General features: G+C 34.4%; 4 protein-coding genes and 1 pseudogene across 6 annotated transcripts in view; 2 read left to right on the top strand and 3 right to left on the bottom strand.

Annotated features, from left to right (window-relative positions):
* The window catches only part of LOC104740927 (synaptonemal complex protein 1), a 7,114-nt gene extending 6,084 nt beyond the window's left edge, over positions 1 to 1,030 (top strand). For all 3 annotated transcript variants that reach the window (XM_010461667.2, XM_010461666.2, XM_010461668.2), the window contains exon 19: positions 941 to 1,030. The gene's annotated coding sequence lies outside the window, so the exon portion shown is untranslated. The remainder of the gene's footprint in view (positions 1 to 940) is intronic.
* LOC104740929 lies at positions 1,006 to 1,930 on the bottom strand. The gene is made up of 2 exons (XM_010461669.2): positions 1,627 to 1,930; positions 1,006 to 1,540 (listed from the first exon to the last, which is right to left on the bottom strand). Exons 1-2 carry the CDS (start codon positions 1,840 to 1,842, stop codon positions 1,160 to 1,162), a joined length of 597 nt encoding a protein of 198 aa, XP_010459971.1. The 5' UTR covers positions 1,843 to 1,930; the 3' UTR covers positions 1,006 to 1,159.
* Positions 5,683 to 8,075, top strand: LOC104740926 (mediator of RNA polymerase II transcription subunit 31-like). The gene is made up of 7 exons (XM_019236109.1): positions 5,683 to 6,258; positions 6,571 to 6,636; positions 6,747 to 6,886; positions 7,083 to 7,136; positions 7,217 to 7,314; positions 7,429 to 7,525; positions 7,839 to 8,075. The coding sequence occupies exons 3-7, from the start codon at positions 6,870 to 6,872 to the stop codon at positions 7,855 to 7,857; spliced, it is 285 nt and encodes a 94-aa protein (XP_019091654.1). The 5' UTR covers positions 5,683 to 6,258; positions 6,571 to 6,636; positions 6,747 to 6,869; the 3' UTR covers positions 7,858 to 8,075.
* On the bottom strand, positions 15,321 to 17,626 carry LOC104740925 (annotated as a pseudogene).
* Positions 20,765 to 22,052, bottom strand: LOC104740924. Its single transcript, XM_010461662.2, has one exon. The coding sequence runs from the start codon at positions 21,806 to 21,808 to the stop codon at positions 20,876 to 20,878; it is 933 nt and encodes a 310-aa protein (XP_010459964.1). The 5' UTR covers positions 21,809 to 22,052; the 3' UTR covers positions 20,765 to 20,875.

Here is a 22,596-nt window from a genome sequence, read left to right as displayed (position 1 = left end):
AATTTACTCCACCTTATCTTCCTTGTCAAGAATAGATAATCTGACAGGTGACATCAATTGAAGCTCAGACTTTTCATAAATGCTTAGGGCCGCTTAGCCAACTGTTAGGTCTATCCAAGTATAAATACAGTGATCCTTGTGCTATGGAAAGTCCAGAACTTTAAGTGCAGAAATTGATTTTAAGTCAAGAAATTATGGATGATGCTGTTGTAATGCTGCTAGGTTTCTAAAATATGTTCTAAGTTAACTACGTATTAACAGCAGGGCGCAGTAAGGACTGGTCATCTTGGCTCTGCAAATATTGGAGATTTGTTTTCAGAAGGCTCTCTCAACCCATATGCTGATGATCCCTATGCATTTGATTGAAGTCTACCACACAAAGTCAGTTCTCTTCACTACACTATCTCTCGCACTTTCAGAAGCATACTCTTTGTGGAAGCTTGCCCATATCGATTACATAACATTTAGCTTCTTGCATTAACTATATCATTCTCTTAACATGAATAACTATGGAGTGTTTCAAGAACTTGTAAAATGTTGGTAAGAGGATTAATCCGTAACCTGTTTCTGATGTTGGTACATATGTTGACAAAAAGTCCCCAAACTCAAGAAACCGCTCTGCTATTAGCAGAAGGCAAAATTAGTTCTTATTCTCCTTGGAAAATCCCAACTGATTACATTGGTCTTCATCTGTTTTGATTAGAGAAAAAGTGGTTATGTATATATAGGTTACTGATCCAGTAGCTGTCTCTAGAGAATATTGATAAACCTTTGTATCAAAAGCGTTGAATCTATTGTCATCTTCCTAATCCTATATTTGTAAATTTGTATCTTGTGATATCTATCCATAAGTGCTACTGGGTAGTTCATTTGCTCTTTGTGTTGAGAAATTTAAACAAGTGGTTAACAGTTTGTGTTGTTGGATAATTGGCATTTACAGAACACTGACTCCAAGTGAGAAGATAAATGATGCCTGAGAAGAATCACAAGGAAGAAAGTGGAAAGCAGTACAATCATGCCGATCAAAGCCATTCATAGAACGCATAGAACATAACTATCAGTACTTGTATATACATTATAACTCATACATATCTAGTTCCACATACTTGGGCTCATGCCATGAACATACACGCTGAAAAGCAAGTCTAAGCTAGACTGTCTAGCATAAGAGCTTAAACAAATTTAAAGTCTTAAACTGTTTAGTGGAATTATGATCATCAGTGTGCGTGAACTTGCAGTTGGGACACACGAGAGTTGATTTACATAGCATAACCAGCATGTGACACTTCATACACACTGTTGTCACCATCTCTTGCTTATTCTGGTTATCATCATCACCTTCAAACGCTAACCAAGACGGAGATCGGCTTAGTCCTAGATCACATGATATCCCCTTCTTCCCTGGGGTCATGTTCAAAGTTCCACCTTTAGAACCATCATCTTTCTTCGTGATTGTTTTCACGGTAGAACTTGATGACGAAGATAGGTTCAGATCAAGATCCAGCTCTGTCCTGTGATCTTCATATGTCTCTGATTTGGTCTGCAAAATAAATATAAAACATGTTTTAGTTCAAGTTTGTGTGCGTATCATCCTTACATGTATACTTTGGTTTACGGATTTCATACCTTAGCCTCTAGGTGAAGCTGAACATCTGGCTTTATCAATATGGAGCTCTCTGACTTTGATCTTTGAAAGAACAGAGTAGTACTGTTCTTCTCAAGTTTTTCTTGTGCTTGATCTTCTTGTTTGCTCCGTTTGAAGGAACCATGAAACGGTTCCCCATAGACTTTCGTCAGATCCCTCTTTTTAGAACAGAGAGTTCCATCATGTAGAGAAAACATTATACCTTCCACTTTACGCTTAAGAAACTCTCACTTTTGCTTAGGTGTTAGAGAACGAATGATCAGAATAGACCAACAGTTCGTGAAAGTCGTGTATATATATACAAGATGAGTCATCCATGGAGTTATTATCCCCCACCGGTTCATGTAGAATTGTAGACAGAGTTAATGAGTTAGATATAACAAAATAAATATCGTAGATATTCGTTGACAATATAGAATTCAATTTGGGATTACTTTGCATGGCACAATATAATGTCCACCTTGGTATTTGTTGTTACTCAAGAAGAATTTATTTTGCATTTATGATTCATATTAGTGTGTTCATATCTACTATCTAAAGAATGGTATAACTCAAAAAGTTTTAACCACTTGAATTATACGTTTACACTATACACTTGATCTTGGTGGAGTCAAGATTTATCAAGTACAATCCAGAAAGGTAGCTGTTGTGGATTAATTCGAGTATTTAAGGAAATAAATACTACATGGGATGAAAAATGAAAAAGTAAAGTAACGTAGATGATGATGTGTGAGTTTCAAGCTGGATGTATATGATTAATAAGTGTGGATATTGCTCCGAGGAGCCTCATTGAAATGTCTAGATTTATAGTTCTTCTATTGAATTCCTCTATCTGTTTTTTTTTTCTGTTTCCACCACTGTTATCATCAAATTCATCATGATGATATCATCAACCATTATCTAAACGTATATATGATGCAAGCATATATATAATTATACTATATGCGAGTAGTGTGTATTCTTGTTGGTCATGGAAGTTGTCTACATGTGTATGTATGATGATGAAAAGAGTAATGTGATTGAAGATATGAATACATAATAAATATAGAAGCCCAATCAGAAAACAATAATAAATAGAAAGAAACTAAATACAGTTGAAGGAGGAAGGTTGATGACTTCATGAATGCAGAATGCCTAAGCAACTTTAATACCACAATAACTCTCGCTCCCACTTTTCAATATACAACACCAAAAAATACGTATATTTATTACTTCCTCTGATTTTTTTCCTTTTTTTATAAGACGTTTAAATGATTTTGTTTCACTTTAATTGATCTCTTCGCAAATTTTCTTTATTGTAAACATGTGTATTACATGAATTTTCAATATATCATAGGAAATTTTACAACTATTGAAAAAAAAAAAAGAGTTTATAGCCAGAATAAAAAATTCAATAAAAAGTACTCCTTATAGTATTCCAAACATTAACCAAACAATTTCAAATAACACACATATTGAAATCTTCTTCAGCGGCCTACCAATGCCACGGCCCTCGCGACTCCTCATTTATTTTTAGGACTCTTTTGGTCAGCTTCCTCATTAATCGCCTTTCTATATTTCCTATTTAAAAAAAAAATTCAACGCATACATTTACTTTTTAGAAACATTTATAGTATCTTAGTTCAAAAAATATATATATTCATTTATATCATACATCCCTTTATAATAAAACGGAAGTACACGACATTATTTTGTAGACTATATAATTTTAATAAGTTTGTTACAAATAGATTATACATTAATGATAGATTAATTGGTTACAAATAGGTTATACCGAAAATCTTAAAGAGAATATTCTAAAAAATCATATCATCTAACTTACCTTATTAATTTCCTTTATTAAATTATTCATCAATATCTAACTTAACATATTAATTTGTTAATTATCATTATATTTCACCTCTCATTTTTATATGAGTCTATTTTGTGAAACAAATAAACTATCATATTATTTATTATAATCAAAAAATAGTTTTATTTTCGGATATACCATAAGTTGAATTTTTAAAAACAAATATAAATTGTTCAATCTATAAAATATTCAAGCTTTAGTAATATTAATTTTTAGAAATAATATCTATTGAATTAAAAAATTTACTGAGTAACGGGTCAAAATTTGAATATTTAAATTCAAATTTACAAAATTATGTCTTATAATTACATTCAAGTCACGATGTAATATACATTGTTGAAATAACTTCACATATATAACCTAATACAACATATTAAAATTATATTTTAAAATATAAAATACATAAAATTTTGTATAAAATAAATTTTAACCAGTGTTATAGCACGGGTACTTATCTAGAATCATTAACAATATAAAAGTTACAAAATATGTGTCTTTTTTCAAGCCATCATATTTAGCATATGATTTTATTGCATAATGTTTTATCCAAAAAAACTTTTAAAAACAATCACATAAATTATATTTTATATAAAAATTACAATATAAATAAACTGAATTTCAACCCGTGCTAGAGCACGAGCGTTAATCTAGTATATAAATATATAGGTCATGTATGTGTTAGTAAAAAAAAATTGTATTGATCCACACATTGTGTCGTTGATATGTCACCATCCAATCTAAACCTAGAGTTAGGATCAACCCCTAATATAAAATTTTGGTGTATGCATCTAACTTAAAACTTTTAAATATTCATTAGATATCTAAATTGTGTTGTAACTAAAAATGTTAGTACAAGTTAAGAAAATAGGAAATGAAAGCACAAAAATTAAAGACCTTGAATAATTACGAGTATTTAATTTCAATGAATATATATATAAGAAATGAGTTGTTAAACACAATTTAAATATAACTATAACAAATTGACACATTTTACTTTAATATTCTTCAGTGGTAATTAACCGTTTAAATAATATTACCGAACATCTTAAAAACCGTACGTTTGTACATGTTGCTGAGTACTTAGCTTGCTAGCTAGACTGACCTTAGGGACATTAATTCACCATTATGGTATTCTCGAAACGTCTTGCAAAAGCATTTTACCATACACAAATCGTGTGTATTATCAAGTAACTTGGGCCACCCCATGCCACAATATAACCTCTACGCAGAATTACAACTATGCATGATCGGTGCTTTAGTAAAGATTGTAAATTTTCAACAAATTGCAAAAATCACAAAATTTGAAGGATGGGAATATGGGATGACATTTTTTTTAAAAGCTCACTACATCAGGCTAATTCATGCATGCAGTTACAATAATTAAGATACATGTCTCGTCATCTTATTAAAAGCTAGCACCAGAAACTCGTAATTTCGTAAATTGAAATATACAGGAAAGATTGTACTAAGAAATGAAAGCTCTTAAGTTTTGGTCACTGACTAAATAATTAAGAAATGTCTGGAAGTACTTGGTAATATATAGACAACCATAGCAAGTAATTTTTAAAGCTAACACAAGAAACTTGTGATTCCGTAAACTGAAATATCGAAAAAGAGGTTGCATGAAATGAAAGCTCTCCAAGTGAAAATAAAAATTGTCGCGGGTAAAAATAGTTTTACTTGTATATATACAACTTTTTGGTTAGATGGAGGATCATAATTGTTGCCTCAGTTATTATTATTTTCTGAAATACTAGAATAGTTATTATTTCCTGGTAGAAGAATTAAAGATTCAGTACTCGCCTACCCGTTTCCATTAAATAATTTTGAACAAGTATAAATGCATATAGTTTTAATACACATATACTATTGTTTTGTGTTTCAACGATAATTTTGCAAAAACAAAATATGCAAAGATATGTTGTCAACTGACGATGACTCCATGAACTGTTATTTGGACTTCTATAAAAATGTTACGTGAGTTATCAAGATACCGGTGGAAAAGTTACGTAAGTTTGATTACGTTTTCATAATATATGCATTCACATTTAACATTTTACTATAAAAAGTTAAAAAGGGGTTGTTCTCATAGTTCTCTTCAATTGTAAATAGATTTAATTATAAAATGGAACGGATCGGATCAACCTACTTATACAGTATTTAATCATCTAGTTAGCCTCACTACAAGAAAAGTCCACATTGATAGCAGTAGATTATAGCTCATTTTCTCTAACTGCTATGAAAAATAGACTTTTTTTTTAATTACTATATAATAGCACTAGATAAACGCTAAGATAAAAATTCGTTAAGCGAGAACCTAAAATCGTTTATTCCGCTATTACTTAGATGAAAATTTTCGTTTAAGCGCGTTTCAGATCCAATTTTTTTTTTTGTCAACAGAACCAAAAAATTTAAATGCCACGTTTACAGCAAAAATAAAACCTTATCCCTTCTCTGTACGACGAGACGAACAAAACATCAGAAAATTTTTCTTCGCCAAATTGAAATCTAGGTCTTTTTGAGTCCACCATAGACTCCACCGTGAAGCTCGTCGGTGGCCTCATTTCGCGTCCATTCCGATGTCATATCTCGGCAAAAAAGTGATTAACACGAATTGTTATGTCTCCCTCTACCTCAATTTTTATTTGCTTCCTTCTCTTATTATCTTTCTCCATCCAAATCCGAGTTTGCGAGATTTCAAGCTACCTTAACAACAAAGTCATCCACTTTTTCAACTTTCTTTCAACTACTTAAGCTCCAGGTTCGTATTTGTATGTTTTTTCTTGTTCTTCTCTGTGATTTGTACCTTTTTGTGTTTAGATGAATGATTAGATCTCGAGACTGATTTACTCTCTTTGCGATGGATATGGTTCAGATTCGGTTTCAAAGTTTTAGTATTTTGATTGCTTGTAAATCAATAGATGGGTTAAGCTTTTGATTGTTCAACATTTCTCTTTATTATATGCTTTTCTGGAGAGGTCGATATATTGAATGGTATCTATGGTATTGGATGACCTATATGATATGCCTATTTCTCTCATGACATAAGCTTGTTAATTTTTTCTTGTTTTAGTGCACAACGCTTGCAGGATTTAGGTGATGAGTCTAAGTCGCTTCAGCAATAGTTTTGTGTACAGAGGTATTGTAGATTGTTTCTCGAGGACATACAGAGAATCTGGATTATATAACTATGGTTTTTGTTTGCAACTACATCAGCGATTTTACTTACTTAAACTTGTTCTTATTTAGGTCAATGGAGATGGAAAGTATGAGCGGATAAGTGGAACAAGCCTTTGGTGGAGGCACAGTTTTAGGTCTTGGTGGAGGCACAATTTTAGCCAAAAGAAGCCTTATGATCTTAGCAAAGCAACGATGCGCAAGAAAATAAGGTTTGTATTTTCAATTTTAATCAGAACCGGTTTAGTACTTTGGTGGATAACCCAAACTTAAATTCAGAAATCAGAACCACCATAAATAGTCCTCCTCTCTGTCTGTTCTCTCAGTCGATCTAATGTGGGTGTGTGAAGCTTTTTCTGATTCCGCTTGAGAAATCCAAAATTCGATTCTTGTTTTTGGTTGATTTAGGTTCACTGTTTCTCCCGAGGAGATTGATGATGATACATCAGAGATTCCATCCCCGTGGGTTCATCTTCTTCCTCTTCTGTACTCTTTCATATGTTTCAATCTACTCTTTAGTTGTTTAATTCACATATCTACAGGCCAAAGAAAACTTACAAGGATCCCGACGGTGGAAGGCAACAGTTCTTACTGGAACTTGAATTCATTCAATGTCTCGCCAATCCTACTTACATCCACTGTTAGTTTCTCTTCTTCTTTTCCCTTCTATAGTTTATGAGGATTCGTTCTAGGGTTTAGTCTTTGTGCTTTTTTAAGTGTTTGCCCTTATCCTTTGGGTTATGCTGTTTTGTAGACCTGGCACAGAATCAGTATTTTGAAGATGAAGCATTTATTGAATACTTGAACTATCTTCAATATTGGCAGCGACCAGAGTACATCAAGTTCATAATGTGAGTTGGAATATCTTATTGGAAGTTTTGGTAGTCATATGAAGGTTTGGAATATATCTTATTGCTCTGCTTGTTTTATCCGTTTCATTATGTTTTTGTGTTTATGTCTTGGTATAGGTTCCCACATTGCCCATATCTGTTAGTTGTCTATTTGAACATGTTGTAACGTTAAATAATAAGTTTTGTAGGTTTCCGCTCATGTATAGGTAACACTTACAATTTATGGTTTATTTATCTCTATGTGATTGCTATTTGCTTATAGGGTTAATGGCATATTGTGGCTTCTCACGATTCTTTTGTTTCATATGAGCAGATACATATGGAGAGGATAACTAACATGTCTTTTTCATATATTCAAAGTGAACTAGTAGCTGTTCATTGGACTGTTTCTAGAAACGCTAAGTGAGCAGCTAAAAGAGAGCCTTTGCTACAAGTAAGAAAGGCTTGGATGGGTTACATGTACATGTCAAATAGTGTTTCTATTCTTTTTAATGTTAATTTTATTTTGTTTTAGACTTGGTGACACTTTGTTATGTAAGACTTATTTTGGTTAATGTAATTTATGTTATGTATGTTGATTATTTTATGAAATGTAAAAATATAAATATATTTAAATAAATTTTGAAAAAAAAATTATAATAATAAATAAAACAGCATGAATTTTGTGATCCAATAAAATATATTATAGCATTCGATTAGTGCTATGATATAATTACGGTAAAAACTCTTAACATAGCGTGTAAAATGACTTATAACATTATCTTTAAAAATTTGAAAAGCGGGATAACATAGCATTTCTGTACTGCTATGGTATAATACTATATCATAGCATACGAATTCTGTGCTATCATATGTGAGGTACCTACAATAACAGTGGCCTAACATAGCGTTTGTAAAAGAGCTATGAATTACATATTATAGCGTTTCTCTCATGCTAACAATGTACATATTTGTTGTAGTGCCTTAGGCGTATATTATAAACACAAAGAAGAAAAGGAAGAGTTAGGACTTACTAGGGGGTTAGCTAAACCTATATTAACGACTTCATTTAAAGCAAGCTCTAACGACTCTTCTTCATCCTCACAAGGTCCTAATAAATGTAACCATAATTTCCAATTTTCAATTCAATACTATTACTTCATTTTATATTGACCTTTTTGTTTGTTTATCAAAAAAAGTTTATACTGATAAGCTACATAAATCAATGTTTTTATCTTATCACTATTTCTGAGCTAAAACTGTGTTAATATTTTTGGCTCGGTTTAACCATTAATCATTCTTCTATTCATTCACCAACACAAAGTTCTCGTGAGAGAGTTTACTTATAAGTTAATAATAGTGAGAGTTTTAGGTTGATTGTGCGCATTCATATTCTTCTGCATTGCCGAGAGTTTTCTACCAATCCTTCTCTCCTTGCTTGAGCAGAACATATTCAGTGTACAGACAGATGTATTTCTTAGCGGCCCAATTTAGATCCTATAATTGTTGGCCCATCACCGTATAAGGACATTCTTCTATACCACGAACGACCAACGAATCACAATATTCAAACCCCCTAAGAACTAATATCGAAAGTGTTTCATGAAAATCTTGGACGCAATAAACTTATTAGTTTCAACTGTAAAAATGTTTTAAAGATGGGTTGTACTAGTATCTAAGATATATAGTTGTAAGAGTTTTAACTTCTTGAACCCGACTGAGAATGCTTATCTTTCTTGTGTTTGTTGTTGTTTGTAGAAGAAGAATAAGAGAAGCAGAGAGAGAAGAGAAGACGACACACGGCTTTACAAGTTACCAAGGTCAATGTGACCAAGGTACGTCTTGGTGAGCTTACTAACCAGCTCACAAGGTTTTATAGAATGAAAGACAACCGATTACAAGATCTCTAGAGAGCCTATACAACCGAGTAAGAAGAAGCTAAGTTCTCTCTTCTCTCAATCTCTCTAGATTTATCTCTCTTGCAATCCTCACTCTATTTTTTCTGCTTGTTTCCGTCACTGCCCTCTTGTCCTGTATTTATACCGCCTTGTTGATGCACCCTTGACAGGTCATAAAACCTAGGTGAATCAAACCTTATCCTTGCCAGCATAGCGATGAACCCGTACGCTTCAGCTAAGAGACAAATACAGAGTGTTGACTGCTTTTGTCGACCGTTACCAAGAACAACCTAGAACATGGGCCTTTCTTTTATCCGAGACCCAATAGGCTGTCTCTGGTCCACCATGCGGAACTGGACTGAATCTCACATTCTCCACCTCGATCCTGTTCCGACATAACACCCGAAGAACATCTCTTTTGTCCTTTCGGATCCTTCGACACTTCAGTCGAAGCCCTAGCTCACTCCGAGCTAGATTCAGTGTCTGAGTACTCTCAGATCACTCCTTCCATCCTCAAACTTCTGTACCGGTACTGATTTGGTGAGGATGTCGGCTGGATTGATCCTGGTATCAATCTTAGTCACAACCAGATCCCCTTCCGCAATAACATCTCTGATGAAGTGATACCGTATCTGGATGTGCTTCGTCCTCTTGTGGAAGACACTGTTCTTGGCTAAGCAGATGGCGCTTTGTGAGTCGCAGAAGATCTCTGCAGTCTTCTGAGGAAATCCCAACTCACTGGTAATTCTCTTAAGCAATAAAGCTTCTTTTGTTGCTTCTGCTAATGCCATATATTCCGCTTCTGTCGATGACATAGCTACAATCTTTTGCAGACCTGATCGCCAACTGACCGTGTTCCCTCCGACTTGGAAAGCATAGACCGTGACCGACCTTCTTCTATCCAGGTCAGGTACGTAATCACTGTCGCAAAATCCTACTACCTCAAACTCGTTAGATCTTCTGAAAGTTAACAAACAGTTTGAGCTTGTACTTAGATACCTTAGTATCCAATTAACTGCTTCCCAATGTTGTGTGTTAGGAGAGCTCATAAACCGACTAACCAGGCCAACAACATGAGCAATGTCTGGTCGCGACCCAACCATTGCGTACATGATGCTTCCCACAGCGCTTGAATAAGGTACGCCTCTCATCTTGAATTCCATTTCTGGTTTATCTTCTGTAGAGGTACCAGAGAGTTTGAAATGACAACCCATCGGAGTCTGAACTGGATTAGAATTGGTTACACCAAAACCCCTTAGGACCTTTTCAATGTAGTCCTTGTGAGACAGAATCAGAGTGCCTTTCTTTCTATCTCTGATGATGTCCATCCCCAAAATTCTTTTTGTTGGTCCCAAATCTTTCATATCAATCGGTACTTAGCATTTCCTTTACCTTTTTGATTTCTTCAAGTTCTTTAGCCGCCACAAACATATCATCCACGTAGAGCAGTAGGTATACGTATTCTTCTTCTCAATAACACTTAAAGTAAACACACGGATCATATTCACTTCTGATGAATCCCTGATCCTTCATGAACCTGTCAAACCTCAAATTCCACTGTCTTGGAGACTGTTTCAAGCCGTAGAGAGATTTCTGGAGCAAACAGACTTTATTGTTTCCTTGATTATATCCCTCTGATTGCTCCATAAGAATCCTTTCTTCAAGTTTTCCGTGCAAGAAAGTTGTCTTGACATCTAACTGCTCTTGTTCTAGATCTCTGTTGACAACGATCGATAACATCAGCCTGATGGTGGTGTGTTTGACTACCGGAGAGAAGACCTCATTGTAGTCAATCCCTTCGACTTGAGTGTATCCCTTTGCCACCAATCTGGCCTTGAACCTTGGTTCTTCGACTCCTGGTTTTAGTTTGAACACCCATTTGCACCCTATAACCTTCTGTCTTTCTGGTCTTTCAATCAGTCTCCAAGTCTGATTCTTATCATGTGAGGCCATCTCTTCATCAGCTCCTCCACTCCATTCCTCTTTATGCTTGCTTTCCATGGCTTCCTGAAAAGTCTTTTGTTCTTCAATCTCAACTAATTCTGCCATGGTAAGAGCATAAGCCGCCACATCACAATCATCGAATCTGCTTGGTGGTTTGATAACTCTTATTTCTCTATCTCTGGTCAGAAGATAGGTTTCTAGATTGGACGGTGATCTTGTTAACTCAAGTCCTTGACTTGAATCCTTCTCAGCTTCTGTCTCATGATGAGCTTTACCTCCAGCTGAAGATTCACCATGTTCTCTTGACACTTCAATTTCTCGGATTTCTTCTGGTAAGACAACATCAACCTTTTCCTTTCCTGTTGATTCATTTCTTATCACATCCTTGTAGAGAGTGTCTTCCCAGAATGTGACATCTCGACTTATGACACATTTTCTTTCCTCTTGACTCCATATCCTGTAGCCTTTAACTCTTTGTGGGTATCCCATGAAGATTCCCTTCTTAGCCCTAGGCTTAAGTTTTCTTTGATCCACATGATAGTACACCAAGCATCCAAACCTCTTCATATGATCATAGTCTGGTTTTGACCTTGTCCAGACTTGCTCAGGCACTTCAAAATTTAGAGGAGTAGATGGTGTTCTGTTTATCATATACACCATAGTTGATGTTGCTTCTGCCCAAAATGTCTCGCTTAAACCGGTTTCACTCAATAAGCTCCTGAGCTTCTCAAGTATGGTTATGTTTAATCTCTCAGCAACTCCATTTTGTTGAGGGGTGTATGGACACGTCTTGTGCCTCTGAATACCGAGAGCCTTCCAATGATCTTCGAACAATCTGTTGCAATACTCTAGACCATTGTCGGTTCTTAAAGTCTTAAGCTTATTTCCACTCTGATTTTCAACATACGCTTTCCACTCCACAAACTTGTTGAACGCTTCATTTTTAGTTCTTAGAAAATAGACCCACACCTTTCTTGAGAAGTCATCTACAAACAAAATGTAGTACTGACATTTTGACAAGCTTGGGGTGACATTTGGAGATCCCCAAAGATCTGAGTGAATATACTCCAACTTGTCCCTTGACGTATGTTTCCCAGTTTTGTAGGATAGTTTGTGACACTTTCCCAAAATGCAATGCTCACACTCTTTTAATTCTGAGATGAATTTGGTGTTGATCATCTCCTTCTTAGCCAGTAGTTGTAAGCTCTTTTCCCTTAAGTGTCCTAACCTGCTATGCCAAAGCATAGTCTTATCTCCATCCTTGATTGCTGTATTTGCTTGCTCTATTACTGCTTTTCCATCTAAGATATAGAGAGTATCTTTATAATCACCTGCTAGTGCTTCCTTTTCTCCACTGAAAACTCTCAATCTGAAATCTCTTGACTGGAACCAACAACCATGTGACTCCAGTTGTCCGAGAGATATCAGGTTTCTCTTAGCAGTTTGTGAGTATTTGAACTTAGTCAGAATGACAATGGTATTGTCATAGTTGACAATCTTGACTTTTCCTATAGTCGTGATCTCGCAGTAAGAATCATTTCCCATTAAGATCTTCCCTCCGTTTATCTCTTCTAGATCATACATTAGATCCTTTCTGTATGTTAAATGATATGAGCAGCCTGAATCAAGAATCCACCCGCTTCTCACATGTGTTTCTGAAGCTGTTAACATCATAGGCTCCGAGTCAATACCTTGTCCGACACCAGCTTCCTCTTGACCTTTCTTCGGACAATCCTTCTTAAAATGTCCCTCAGCTCCACAAACCCAACATGTCTTCTTGGTTTTAACCTTCTCCTTTCCTTTGTTTTGTTGTTTCGCGTTGGCATTTCCTTTCTTCTCAAACTTTGGTTTCTGCTGAAGAAAGAGACCTTCACCGTTTGTCTTTGTTAAGTAGTTACCTTTCTGTTTCAGTTCTGTTTCTACTGAGTAGGCTGACTGAACTATCTCCTTTAGAGTGATAGTTTCTTTTCTTCCTTTGTACTTCAACGTATAAACCAGTTGTGCAAAATGTGATGGTAGGCTGTTCAGAAGAATAACAGACTGATCCTCATCATTTAGCTCCACCTCAAGACTTGCCAAATCTGAAACGAGTTTATTAAACACGTCCAGATTCTTGTCTAAGTTCTTGTCTTCCTCCATTCTGAAGCTGTAAAACCGTTGCTTTAGATAGAATCGGTTTGGCAGTGACTTGTCTTGATATTGTGACTCTAACTCGTCCCACATCCCTTTTGCAGACTTGTTCTTCATTATCTTCCTTAACACCATATCAGTCACGCTCATACCTATCAGATTTCTGACCCTTCTATCCTTAGCTATCCACTTTGGATCTGACTCATCTTCTTTCTCCATTCCAGATGTTTCTTCGATCTTTAAAACTGATAGTAGACCGAATAACTCAAGTTGTCCCAACATCCGGTGCTTCCATATGGAGAAATCACCTTCCCCATCAAACTTATCCACTTCAAACTTACTATGAGTAGGTTCCATCTATCCTACCTTGACTAGACTTGATCAGAATCTAGCTATAGAAGATAACCGGACAACACCCTCACAGAACCAGCCCTAAACAACCCGACTCACAACCAGATATGCAACTAGAGTTCCAGACCACCTTTCTAGACTCAGAAACCAAGTAGGATCCTATACTTGCGCAATCTAGATCTTCCGACTCCTTTAGGTTTAAGACAGATAAAACAATACCTTTTATTCTTGAAACCGTAGCTCTGATACCACTTGTAAGAGTTTTAACTTCTTGAACCCGACTGAGAATGCTTATCTTTCTTGTGTTTGTTGTTGTTTGTAGAAGAAGAATAAGAGAAGCAGAGAGAGAAGAGAAGACGACACACGGATTTACAAGTTCCCAAGGTCAATGTGACCAAGGTACGTCTTGGTGAGCTTACTAACCAGCTCACAAGGTTTTATAGAATGAAAGACAACCGATTACAAGATCTCTAGAGAGCCTATACAACCGAGCAAGAAGAAGCTAAGTTCTCTCTTCTCTCAATCTCTCTATATTTATCTCTCTTGCAATGCTCACTCTATTTTTTCTGCTTGTTGCCGTCACTGCACTCTTGTCCTATATTTATACCGCCTTGTTGATGCACCCTTGACAGGTCATAAAACCTAGGTGAATCAAACTTTATCCTTACCAGCATAGCGATGAACCCGTACGCTTCAGCTAAGAGACAAATATAGAGTGTTGACTGCTTTTGTCGACCGTTACCAAAAACAACCTAGAACATGAGCCTTTCTTTTATCTGAGGTCCAATAGGCTGTCTCTGGTCCACCATGCGGAACTGGACCGAAATCTCACAATAGTATTTAACGAACATGGGTTTCATTTTAGAGTGTCATTCAGCTCGAGTTAGTTTCAATTATAAAATTGTACATAATCTATTTTGATCCGATGAACGATTTCTACAGTATATAACCCATTCTGAATTGGCATTTCCAAGATTATGGAACAGTCTCTTGTATGAACCTAGCTATCATCTTAATTAGGGACTTTGGAAGTAGGTTTCAACTTCATATACCAACATATTTCTATGGATTTGAAAATTTCGAATATTTTGCAAGTCAAATTGATATTTAACTACACGATATTTAGTTAAAATTAGTATTGATTTTAAATTTCTAACAAAGATCTCAACTACCTTGCAAAATATTGGAATCCATAGCATAAATATCTGATTTTTTTGTTTCAAAGCGTAAATATTTCAATTAATTTACAAAACATAGAACTCCAAAAGAAATATTTTGTTTTGAAAATCAGTTATTATCCTTTCTATAACAAAAAGATCACGATCTCATAACAATAGTTCTACTAACAAAATTAGAATCTTTTATAGCTAATTTTAGACACTAGAAAATCAGATTTAGAAATAGTCAAATCTTTTATCTTAATATCTCAATATTTAGATGTTTAGTCTCGGCGAAATAAATCTCATTCATTAGATAATTTGATATTTCCCTTTCTTTTTTTTTGACAACAACAGGAGAACATCGTCTGGATAGTAGACATTGCCTAGAGTGATTACTTAGTAGGGTTTTAGATTATTCATAACAACAAACAAACTTAGGGAAGAAGAAACAACAACACGTTTTGAGATTACAGACTCATATCCACCAGAGAATGAGCCGGTTGAACTTCAATTCTTCAAGAGATTTCTTGAGAAGATCCTTTTGCAATAAGGATTGTTACGCAGAATCGAGTGAGGCCTGATGACTTCAACAAGTGTGGCATGAAGTGAACCCTGTAATTAACATCCCACAAAAACTTTGAACACTCTAGAATCAAAACGTTAGGAATATTAAAAGAAACTTTCAAACTTGACTTGGCTTTTTGAACGTACCTTGGTGACAGCAAGAGCAGCTTGGATGACAAAATTAGCATAAGGGTCTTGAATTAGTATATCGAAATGAGGAACAGAGATGAGTTCACGCACGATCTGAGGACGGCTCTCTGGACAATGTGTTAAGCATCGTTCCACCATATGGCTACTGAACTTTTGCATCGAAAGCTCTACATAATGCCCTTTCAACTGCGAAAGCATCGCTGCAATCGCAGAAAAATCCCTCAGTTATAGAACGAATTGGACCGCATAGTTCCTGCAAGTTTGATCAAGAAAAAAGAGAGTTGTCTAGATTAAATCTTATTATCACATTTATGTCTCTAGGTTCAATACTTTGTTACATGAGACAGTAAAATTTACCCGTAAGGGTCTTGAGCAAGGAAGAGACTGTTTCTTGAGATTTCAGTTACAAGCTTTTCTCTATGTTGTCCACTGGAATAAGCAATGCACTTTTGTAACACACAGCATCCATGTCGATGTGTCGCGATATCTATACAATACTTTGTAGCATCTTCAAAGATGAACTACAAAGAGTAATTAATTATATCAGTATATCCATAAACCTAAAGATTGAAAAAAAAAAAAAAAACAAAGATCTCTCTTTTACCTCGTTATCTTCTGTACTAAGGCACTGTAAGCAACGTTGAATTACATGATTCCCATTTAAATCCTTAATGAGATTGAGAAATCCAGGTCTCAAAGCTGATTTCACCAAAGTAATCTGCTTCCTAGTCTTGATTGATTCCACTAATCTCTGAACAACTCGTGTACTTCACCACACACACAAAAGAAACAACCTTTAACTTAACATCAAACTGATCATATAGTAAACATCAATAAATACAGAACACTCTTACCCGTAAGCGTTGAGTGATATACGAATAAGCTGACCAGGTTCAGAAGTGACCATGAGTATGATCTGTGTTCTTTGTTCTTCATTACAAACATCTAAAAGTTTCTGCATCAAATAATTCCCAAAAGGATCCATCATAAGCTCAACAACATGAGGGATCACCTCATTGAAAATGATCATAGCATCTAAAGCACTTCCATCTTCAAAGACCCTCTGCAAGAATCTGCATCCATGCTGATCTTTAGCCATTATGTAAACATAACCCTGGTACTCAGATACTTTAGGAAGAAGACTCTGAGGAGGCTTGTTACTGCTACTGCCTTGATGATCAAACAATGTTCGATGAACCATTGATGGAACAGAGTAATTATTGTTAAAACTCTGCAATCCCAAATTCACAGAATTGAGGATTTGATCGTTTTGGTTTGGGAACAGTAAAGGTTGATCCTTTTGATCAACACCAAAACCAGAGTAATAACGAAACCCACCATCACCACCACTAGCTTCGTAGTTTCCAAAATTGCTCTTTTGGTTGTTGTATTGGTGATGAGTCTGATCTGTTCGTACATGATGAAGAGTCTTGTCTCCTTCTTCACCAACATTCAAAAGATCGAAACTTTCGCAAAGACCCAGATCGTCACCACCGAGACTACACTTCGTCGTCATCATCCCATCGAGTGGAGGAGAAGCGAACTGAGACGAACCATCTTCAGAGGAACACAACCCGTTCGAGAAGTAACTCGAGAGGGAGTAATCAGACGGTGATCTGAGACAGAACCTACTCGAACTATAAGATGAGTCACCGAGAAAGAGATTTTGATTGTGACGATTGAAGTTTTGAGAGTGATGATGATGATTATGTGATTGGGTTTGAAGAGGAGACGAAGGAGAACGTGAGAGAAACGAAGGAGGAGACGAAGCTTCTCCAAATTCACCTCTCATCATCATCTCTGTTTCTCGTTTGTTCTACAGAAAAACACACACAGAACACAATCTAAAAGGCACACAACACAAATTATACAGAAACAAAAAAGACAAAAGTGTTTGAGAAGCTCACTAACAAAGAGAGAGAGAGAGAGAGAGAGAGAGAGAGAGAGCAAGGAGAGAAAGGGAAGGGTTTTTAAAAACAAATTCTAATTTTTTTTTAGTTTACTAAGCGATTAAGTAATGATGTGTTATTGTAAACTTTTTAATTCTCTTAATAATAAGTCAATTGGATTTAAAGATTTTGCGACTAAAAGGGCAAGATTTACTCATTTGTTACTATTTTTGTCAGAGATCTGAATTACACAAAAAATAATTGGGGACTATTAGATAGGTTTTATTTTAGATTATAAGTAAAAAAAATTATGTATCTCTAAAATTATATATGTGTCCCCTCTCACAAGAATGTGAGTGAATTTATTTTTCAAACATATATTCTTTTGTTCTTAATTAAAAAATCAACAATGCTAACCTTCACTGAGTTGAATGTTTATATTTGGAGAGAACTTATGTTCTTGATAAGGTCTTTATCATTATATGTTTCAGTATTTTTGTGTGTGTAAAAGAGATAAATGATCTACAGTGTAGGATGATTGTCTATTTATAAATTCTAAACAGATAATTGGCATCCATGGCCTATGAATGGGTTTATATTAGACTAATAGTTAACTCTTTCTTTTTCAACTCATAGACCAATAACTTAAGATCTTTTTTTTTAATATATATATATATATATATATATATATATATATAACGGGTGGCTTATTACAATACACTCTTAAAATTTACATCTCTAAGCATTTTAAGAATTATAAATCTTAATTATCTAACAGTTAAATCTTAAAATATTACTTAAAACCTAAAATAACATGCTATTTTCTTATTAATGAATTCATATAATGCTATGAAAAATAAGTAGAATAACACACATTATTTAGGCTTAAGGTCCACATTGATTTAAATGTTTAACTCTAATGTCAGTAGTCATCATTATAAAATAAAAAAATTTACCTACATTGTAACTTTGGTGTATTTATTCTATAGAAAACGCTTCGCATTGCATCAATTACTTAACCGAGAAAAAAATTAGTTCACTAATTCGCATATATTTTTGGAAAATACAAATTCAATATATATAGCGCAAACTGTATCTAACTGTGAAGAAAAGAATTACGAAACAAAACTATAACATATCTTTTGAATGCTATATTATATTACATATGCACAAGCACAATAACAAAACAAAAGTAAGAAATCAAAGTAATTTAATTTCGCGAAACAAATTATATGTTCGTAATTTGTCAACAGACGTATCATCTTTTTATTGGAAACTTCGTGGAATTTATTTGAGTTTCCTGATATAATCATCGATCTTAATAGACAGACCGTAATATATTGACTATTGCTCTAGAAATTGGTTTCCCATAGTCAATAGTTTCTATTTCTTGTTAGTATAAATTTGAGTCAAGACATAAGTATGACTAGGAATATCATTAATATAGTTTCCAAATTAGGGAAGGCAACGAAAACGATGGCTTCTGACACAAGCTACTCGCTTTTTGACCACTTTTAATTGCTAGTAGCTGCGTATTATGGCTTCCCTGAGTCTTACTTCCTCGCAATTTCCACTCTTCGGGTCACCATCCAAACTATCAGTTGCTTCTGCGTCAACGTCAAGTACTAAAGCTTATGTTTACGTTGATTAGTATCTAGTTCTTACGTAATCTGATTTCGTATTTGGATCAATCAATAATTCAATATACATGGGCTTGAAACATATCAATGATATCATGTGCGTGTCTTTCCCACTTCTTATTGTGTGTTTCGTTGGGCCATTAACCAATCGTATATTCTATCACTGGACTTTTTGATTTTCATGATTTGAGTAAATCGAATTGTTTGGTAGGTAAAGGTAAGGTACCATCACTGATCAATCTAACAAACTTGGGCCTCGTACATACATCGAATATAATTTTTATTACTATTTATATTTTATATTATTATATTTGTTTGTTAAATATTTGATGTTTTCCATATAGATAAATAACTAAATTTTCTAACCGTTTGTGCAGCTAAATGCAGAGCCGGCTTTTGACAAAGGCAGGTGAAGTACATGCTAACCGTTTGTGCGGCTAAGATAGTGAATATTCGGCTTTTTTTTTAAAAACTTTTTTAGTTCTACTGGTCAAAAGGTAGGATATTAGTACTAAAGGTCAATGGTTCAAATCTTTTCTAATATTCTTTGTGTTTTTCAAGTTTTTTTTTTAAATATTAATATATAATTGGCTCCACAAAAAAATGGGCTTGTAGCCTTAATATTTTCAAAGAATGCTCTGGCTAAATGTTTATATTAATTTTTAACCCGCAATATACTTCATTACCATTTCTTTGTTATATTTAGTTTGTTATGTTTAGTGTTTGAGATTCTATTTTGACTGTTAATTATTATAACAGAAAATAAGGGATCTAAATACATAGTAAGTCATTTATAAGCTATGATTAAATCACCTTTTTCCTAATGATTTAATTATTTTACACAATCTTAGTTAAATTAACTTAATTTCTATGTGTCAAATATTCTAATATTAATAGTGTTGACAAATAATAAAATAAGGATTTAACTCGTGTTAGCACAAATTTAATGATATTTTATTAATTCCAATATGTTCTTTTTATAACTTATCTACTATATAATCATATTATATAGTATTTTAAAAAAAGAATTTACATATTTGTAATATTTCAAAATTTTATTAAGTTTATATATATTAATTATAATATTTAAATAAATATGAATCGAAGTTCTTATTACATTAAGAATTAAAGCTCACAGGTTTTGAAAAACAAAATATGAATCAAATTGTTGTTTTATTTGTTTGTAAATGATTCATATATAGAATATATTTAATACACAATAGAAAGTGTGGTGAAATATAGTTTATGTTTCCATATTTATTCTGCTGTATTTTTTTAGTTAGAATGACATGTAAAATATTTAGGAAACAAAATCTGAAGTAATGTTATTTTTGGAAACCAAGGTTATTATTGTAAATAAAATTTTAAATAAACAAAATTTAAAAGACATAAGACAAAATGTACTTAATAATAATGTTAATATAGATAAGAAATTTTGTAGTAAAGACACTTGTGCACCAAACGTATGTAGTAATAATAAAAAAAACTCGTACATACAAACTTGGACTTACGTAACAAAGTAAAGTGAAACATATGTATGAAACCAGTCTCAAATCTTTTTTCACAACAGTATTATTGTAAATACAAATACTTACTTCAAATTTACAAGAAAAAGTGTTAATGTTTACAAAGGGAGTAAAATAGATCACTTCTTCCAGCTTCGACTACGAAACAGAGGATCTTGAATTCCACCGACAACCCAAGTTTCTTTGGCGATGTCTGCAGAGAGTTTGTAATAGTTTGTGTCGTAATCCATCACTACCAAATTCATCTTCTTCGTCTCTTCCTCCATCAATGATCTCAAATCCTTCTTCTTTCTCACTGTATCATTCTCTTCTTCTTTTTCTCCGCTCTGTTTTTCAGTGTTGCCACCTTCCTCTGTTTCTGCTTCCTTCTCCTCTAACCAATTCTTAACCGGCGCAGATCTACACCGCATCAGCAACAACGCGTTTGGCGGCGGAACCGCAGTTTCAACATCAGAAAACGCGTTTTCCTTTTCGTCAACACACTCTTCATTGTTCTGCTTCTCGTGTAGAACCATAAACCATTTCGAGAAAACTGTCCCCGAGCTTTCATCTTCTTCGTCCTCTTCCTCTTCCTCTTCTTCTTCATCATCATCTGAGATCACATCCACAGGAGGAAACGCACCGAAACACCGGAAATCAAAGCTGAGATCACGGAGACAAGTCAAGAAGCCCAAGACATCTTTCTTGATCCCAAAGAACTTACTCTCCGACTTGCTTCTATGTATCTTCTCCATCTCCGCCATCAAAGACTGCCAGTTCTTGCTCCCACCGTTGCCGCCTTTGCTCGGCCGCACTTTGATCTGACCAGCACACGTGACTTTCGGAGACGTAGGTTCTTCTGCTATCTCCCTTCCTCCACCGCGATTCTGACGGACTCCACTGGTTGAGAGCTTACTGAGGCTACGGCGGTGGTGTGGAGCATTTTGACGGCGGTTAAAGGAATTAGAAGGGCTAGAAATGGATTTGGAAGGTAAAGACAAATGTGTTCTTGAAGGGAAACAAACCATTAAATCTGCTGAGTAACCTGAAGACTTTCCTCCTCCTCTGATCATTTTTTTCCAATTTGATTTTCTCTTCTTCTTCGATTTGTTTCCTAGATATATAGGATCGATCTTGATGATGGTGATTTTAGCTTTTTATGAGTTCTGCTCCTGGTTTTAAAATTGCTTTCCTCTTCTTTTTTTTCTTTAAATTTTTGTTTATTTTAGACCTTTGTGCTGACAGCTTCGCAAGCTTTAGCTTTTGAGAAATCTTTTTTTATTTAAAACTATATATTAAAGTAAACTGATCATCATTATGTGGTTTTGATTGCTACCATCAAGTATCAAGTATCAAGTATCAAGCATCAAGTATCAAGTATAATCTATTCTATAAAACTCTACGCATATATATTAACCGATCGCTGTAAAAAACATTTTGTTATTTATATAGATTATTTTAAAGGCGGATACGAATGTGACAATGGTGATGGTTGATGATCAAGTAGGCATATAATTGGGAAATTTTAAAAGGTTTTCTCTTTTTCAACTTTACTATACCAGATTAAATGAATGAAAGAGAACTGACGACAAAACGTTTTTTTTCTTTGAATTGATGCAAACTATGTTGACTTGTATCTCTCGTATTCAATTCGACTTGAATCTCTCCTATGAAATCCAAAAACAGAATTAGGTTTATCAGACCTTCACTACGAATATGAAATTATTTAACATTATTAATATTTTACAGCATAACCAAACCAATGGCCTAAAGATTGCTTAATTAAATGCTTAGAATAGAAAATTACTTGATCAAACATCACATATATATATATATATACCAATTTTTAAATGGTTTTGGC

The sequence above is a fragment of the Camelina sativa genome, chromosome 14, assembly GCF_000633955.1.
Source record: "Camelina sativa cultivar DH55 chromosome 14, Cs, whole genome shotgun sequence".
NCBI lineage: Eukaryota > Viridiplantae > Streptophyta > Magnoliopsida > Brassicales > Brassicaceae > Camelina > Camelina sativa.
The sequence above is the reverse complement of the archived record's forward strand: the minus strand, read 5'-3'. Positions and strand labels throughout refer to the sequence as shown.

What these genes read in the sequence shown, in the direction of transcription:
- LOC104740924 (XM_010461662.2), bottom strand. Translation starts at nt 21,808, where the DNA reads ATGATCAGAGGAGGAGGAAAGTCTTCAGGTTACTCAGCAGATTTAATG.
- LOC104740929 (XM_010461669.2), bottom strand. Translation starts at nt 1,842, where the DNA reads ATGTTTTCTCTACATGATGGAACTCTCTGTTCTAAAAAGAGGGATCTG. An exon ending in AGCTTCACCTAGAGGCTAAG is followed by an intron (nt 1,541 to 1,626) that starts GTATGAAATCCG and finishes TTTATTTTGCAG; the next exon opens with ACCAAATCAGAGACATATGA.
- LOC104740926 (XM_019236109.1), top strand. An exon ending in ACATCAGAGATTCCATCCCC is followed by an intron (nt 7,137 to 7,216) that starts GTGGGTTCATCT and finishes ACATATCTACAG; the next exon opens with GCCAAAGAAAACTTACAAGG. An exon ending in CAATCCTACTTACATCCACT is followed by an intron (nt 7,315 to 7,428) that starts GTTAGTTTCTCT and finishes GCTGTTTTGTAG; the next exon opens with ACCTGGCACAGAATCAGTAT.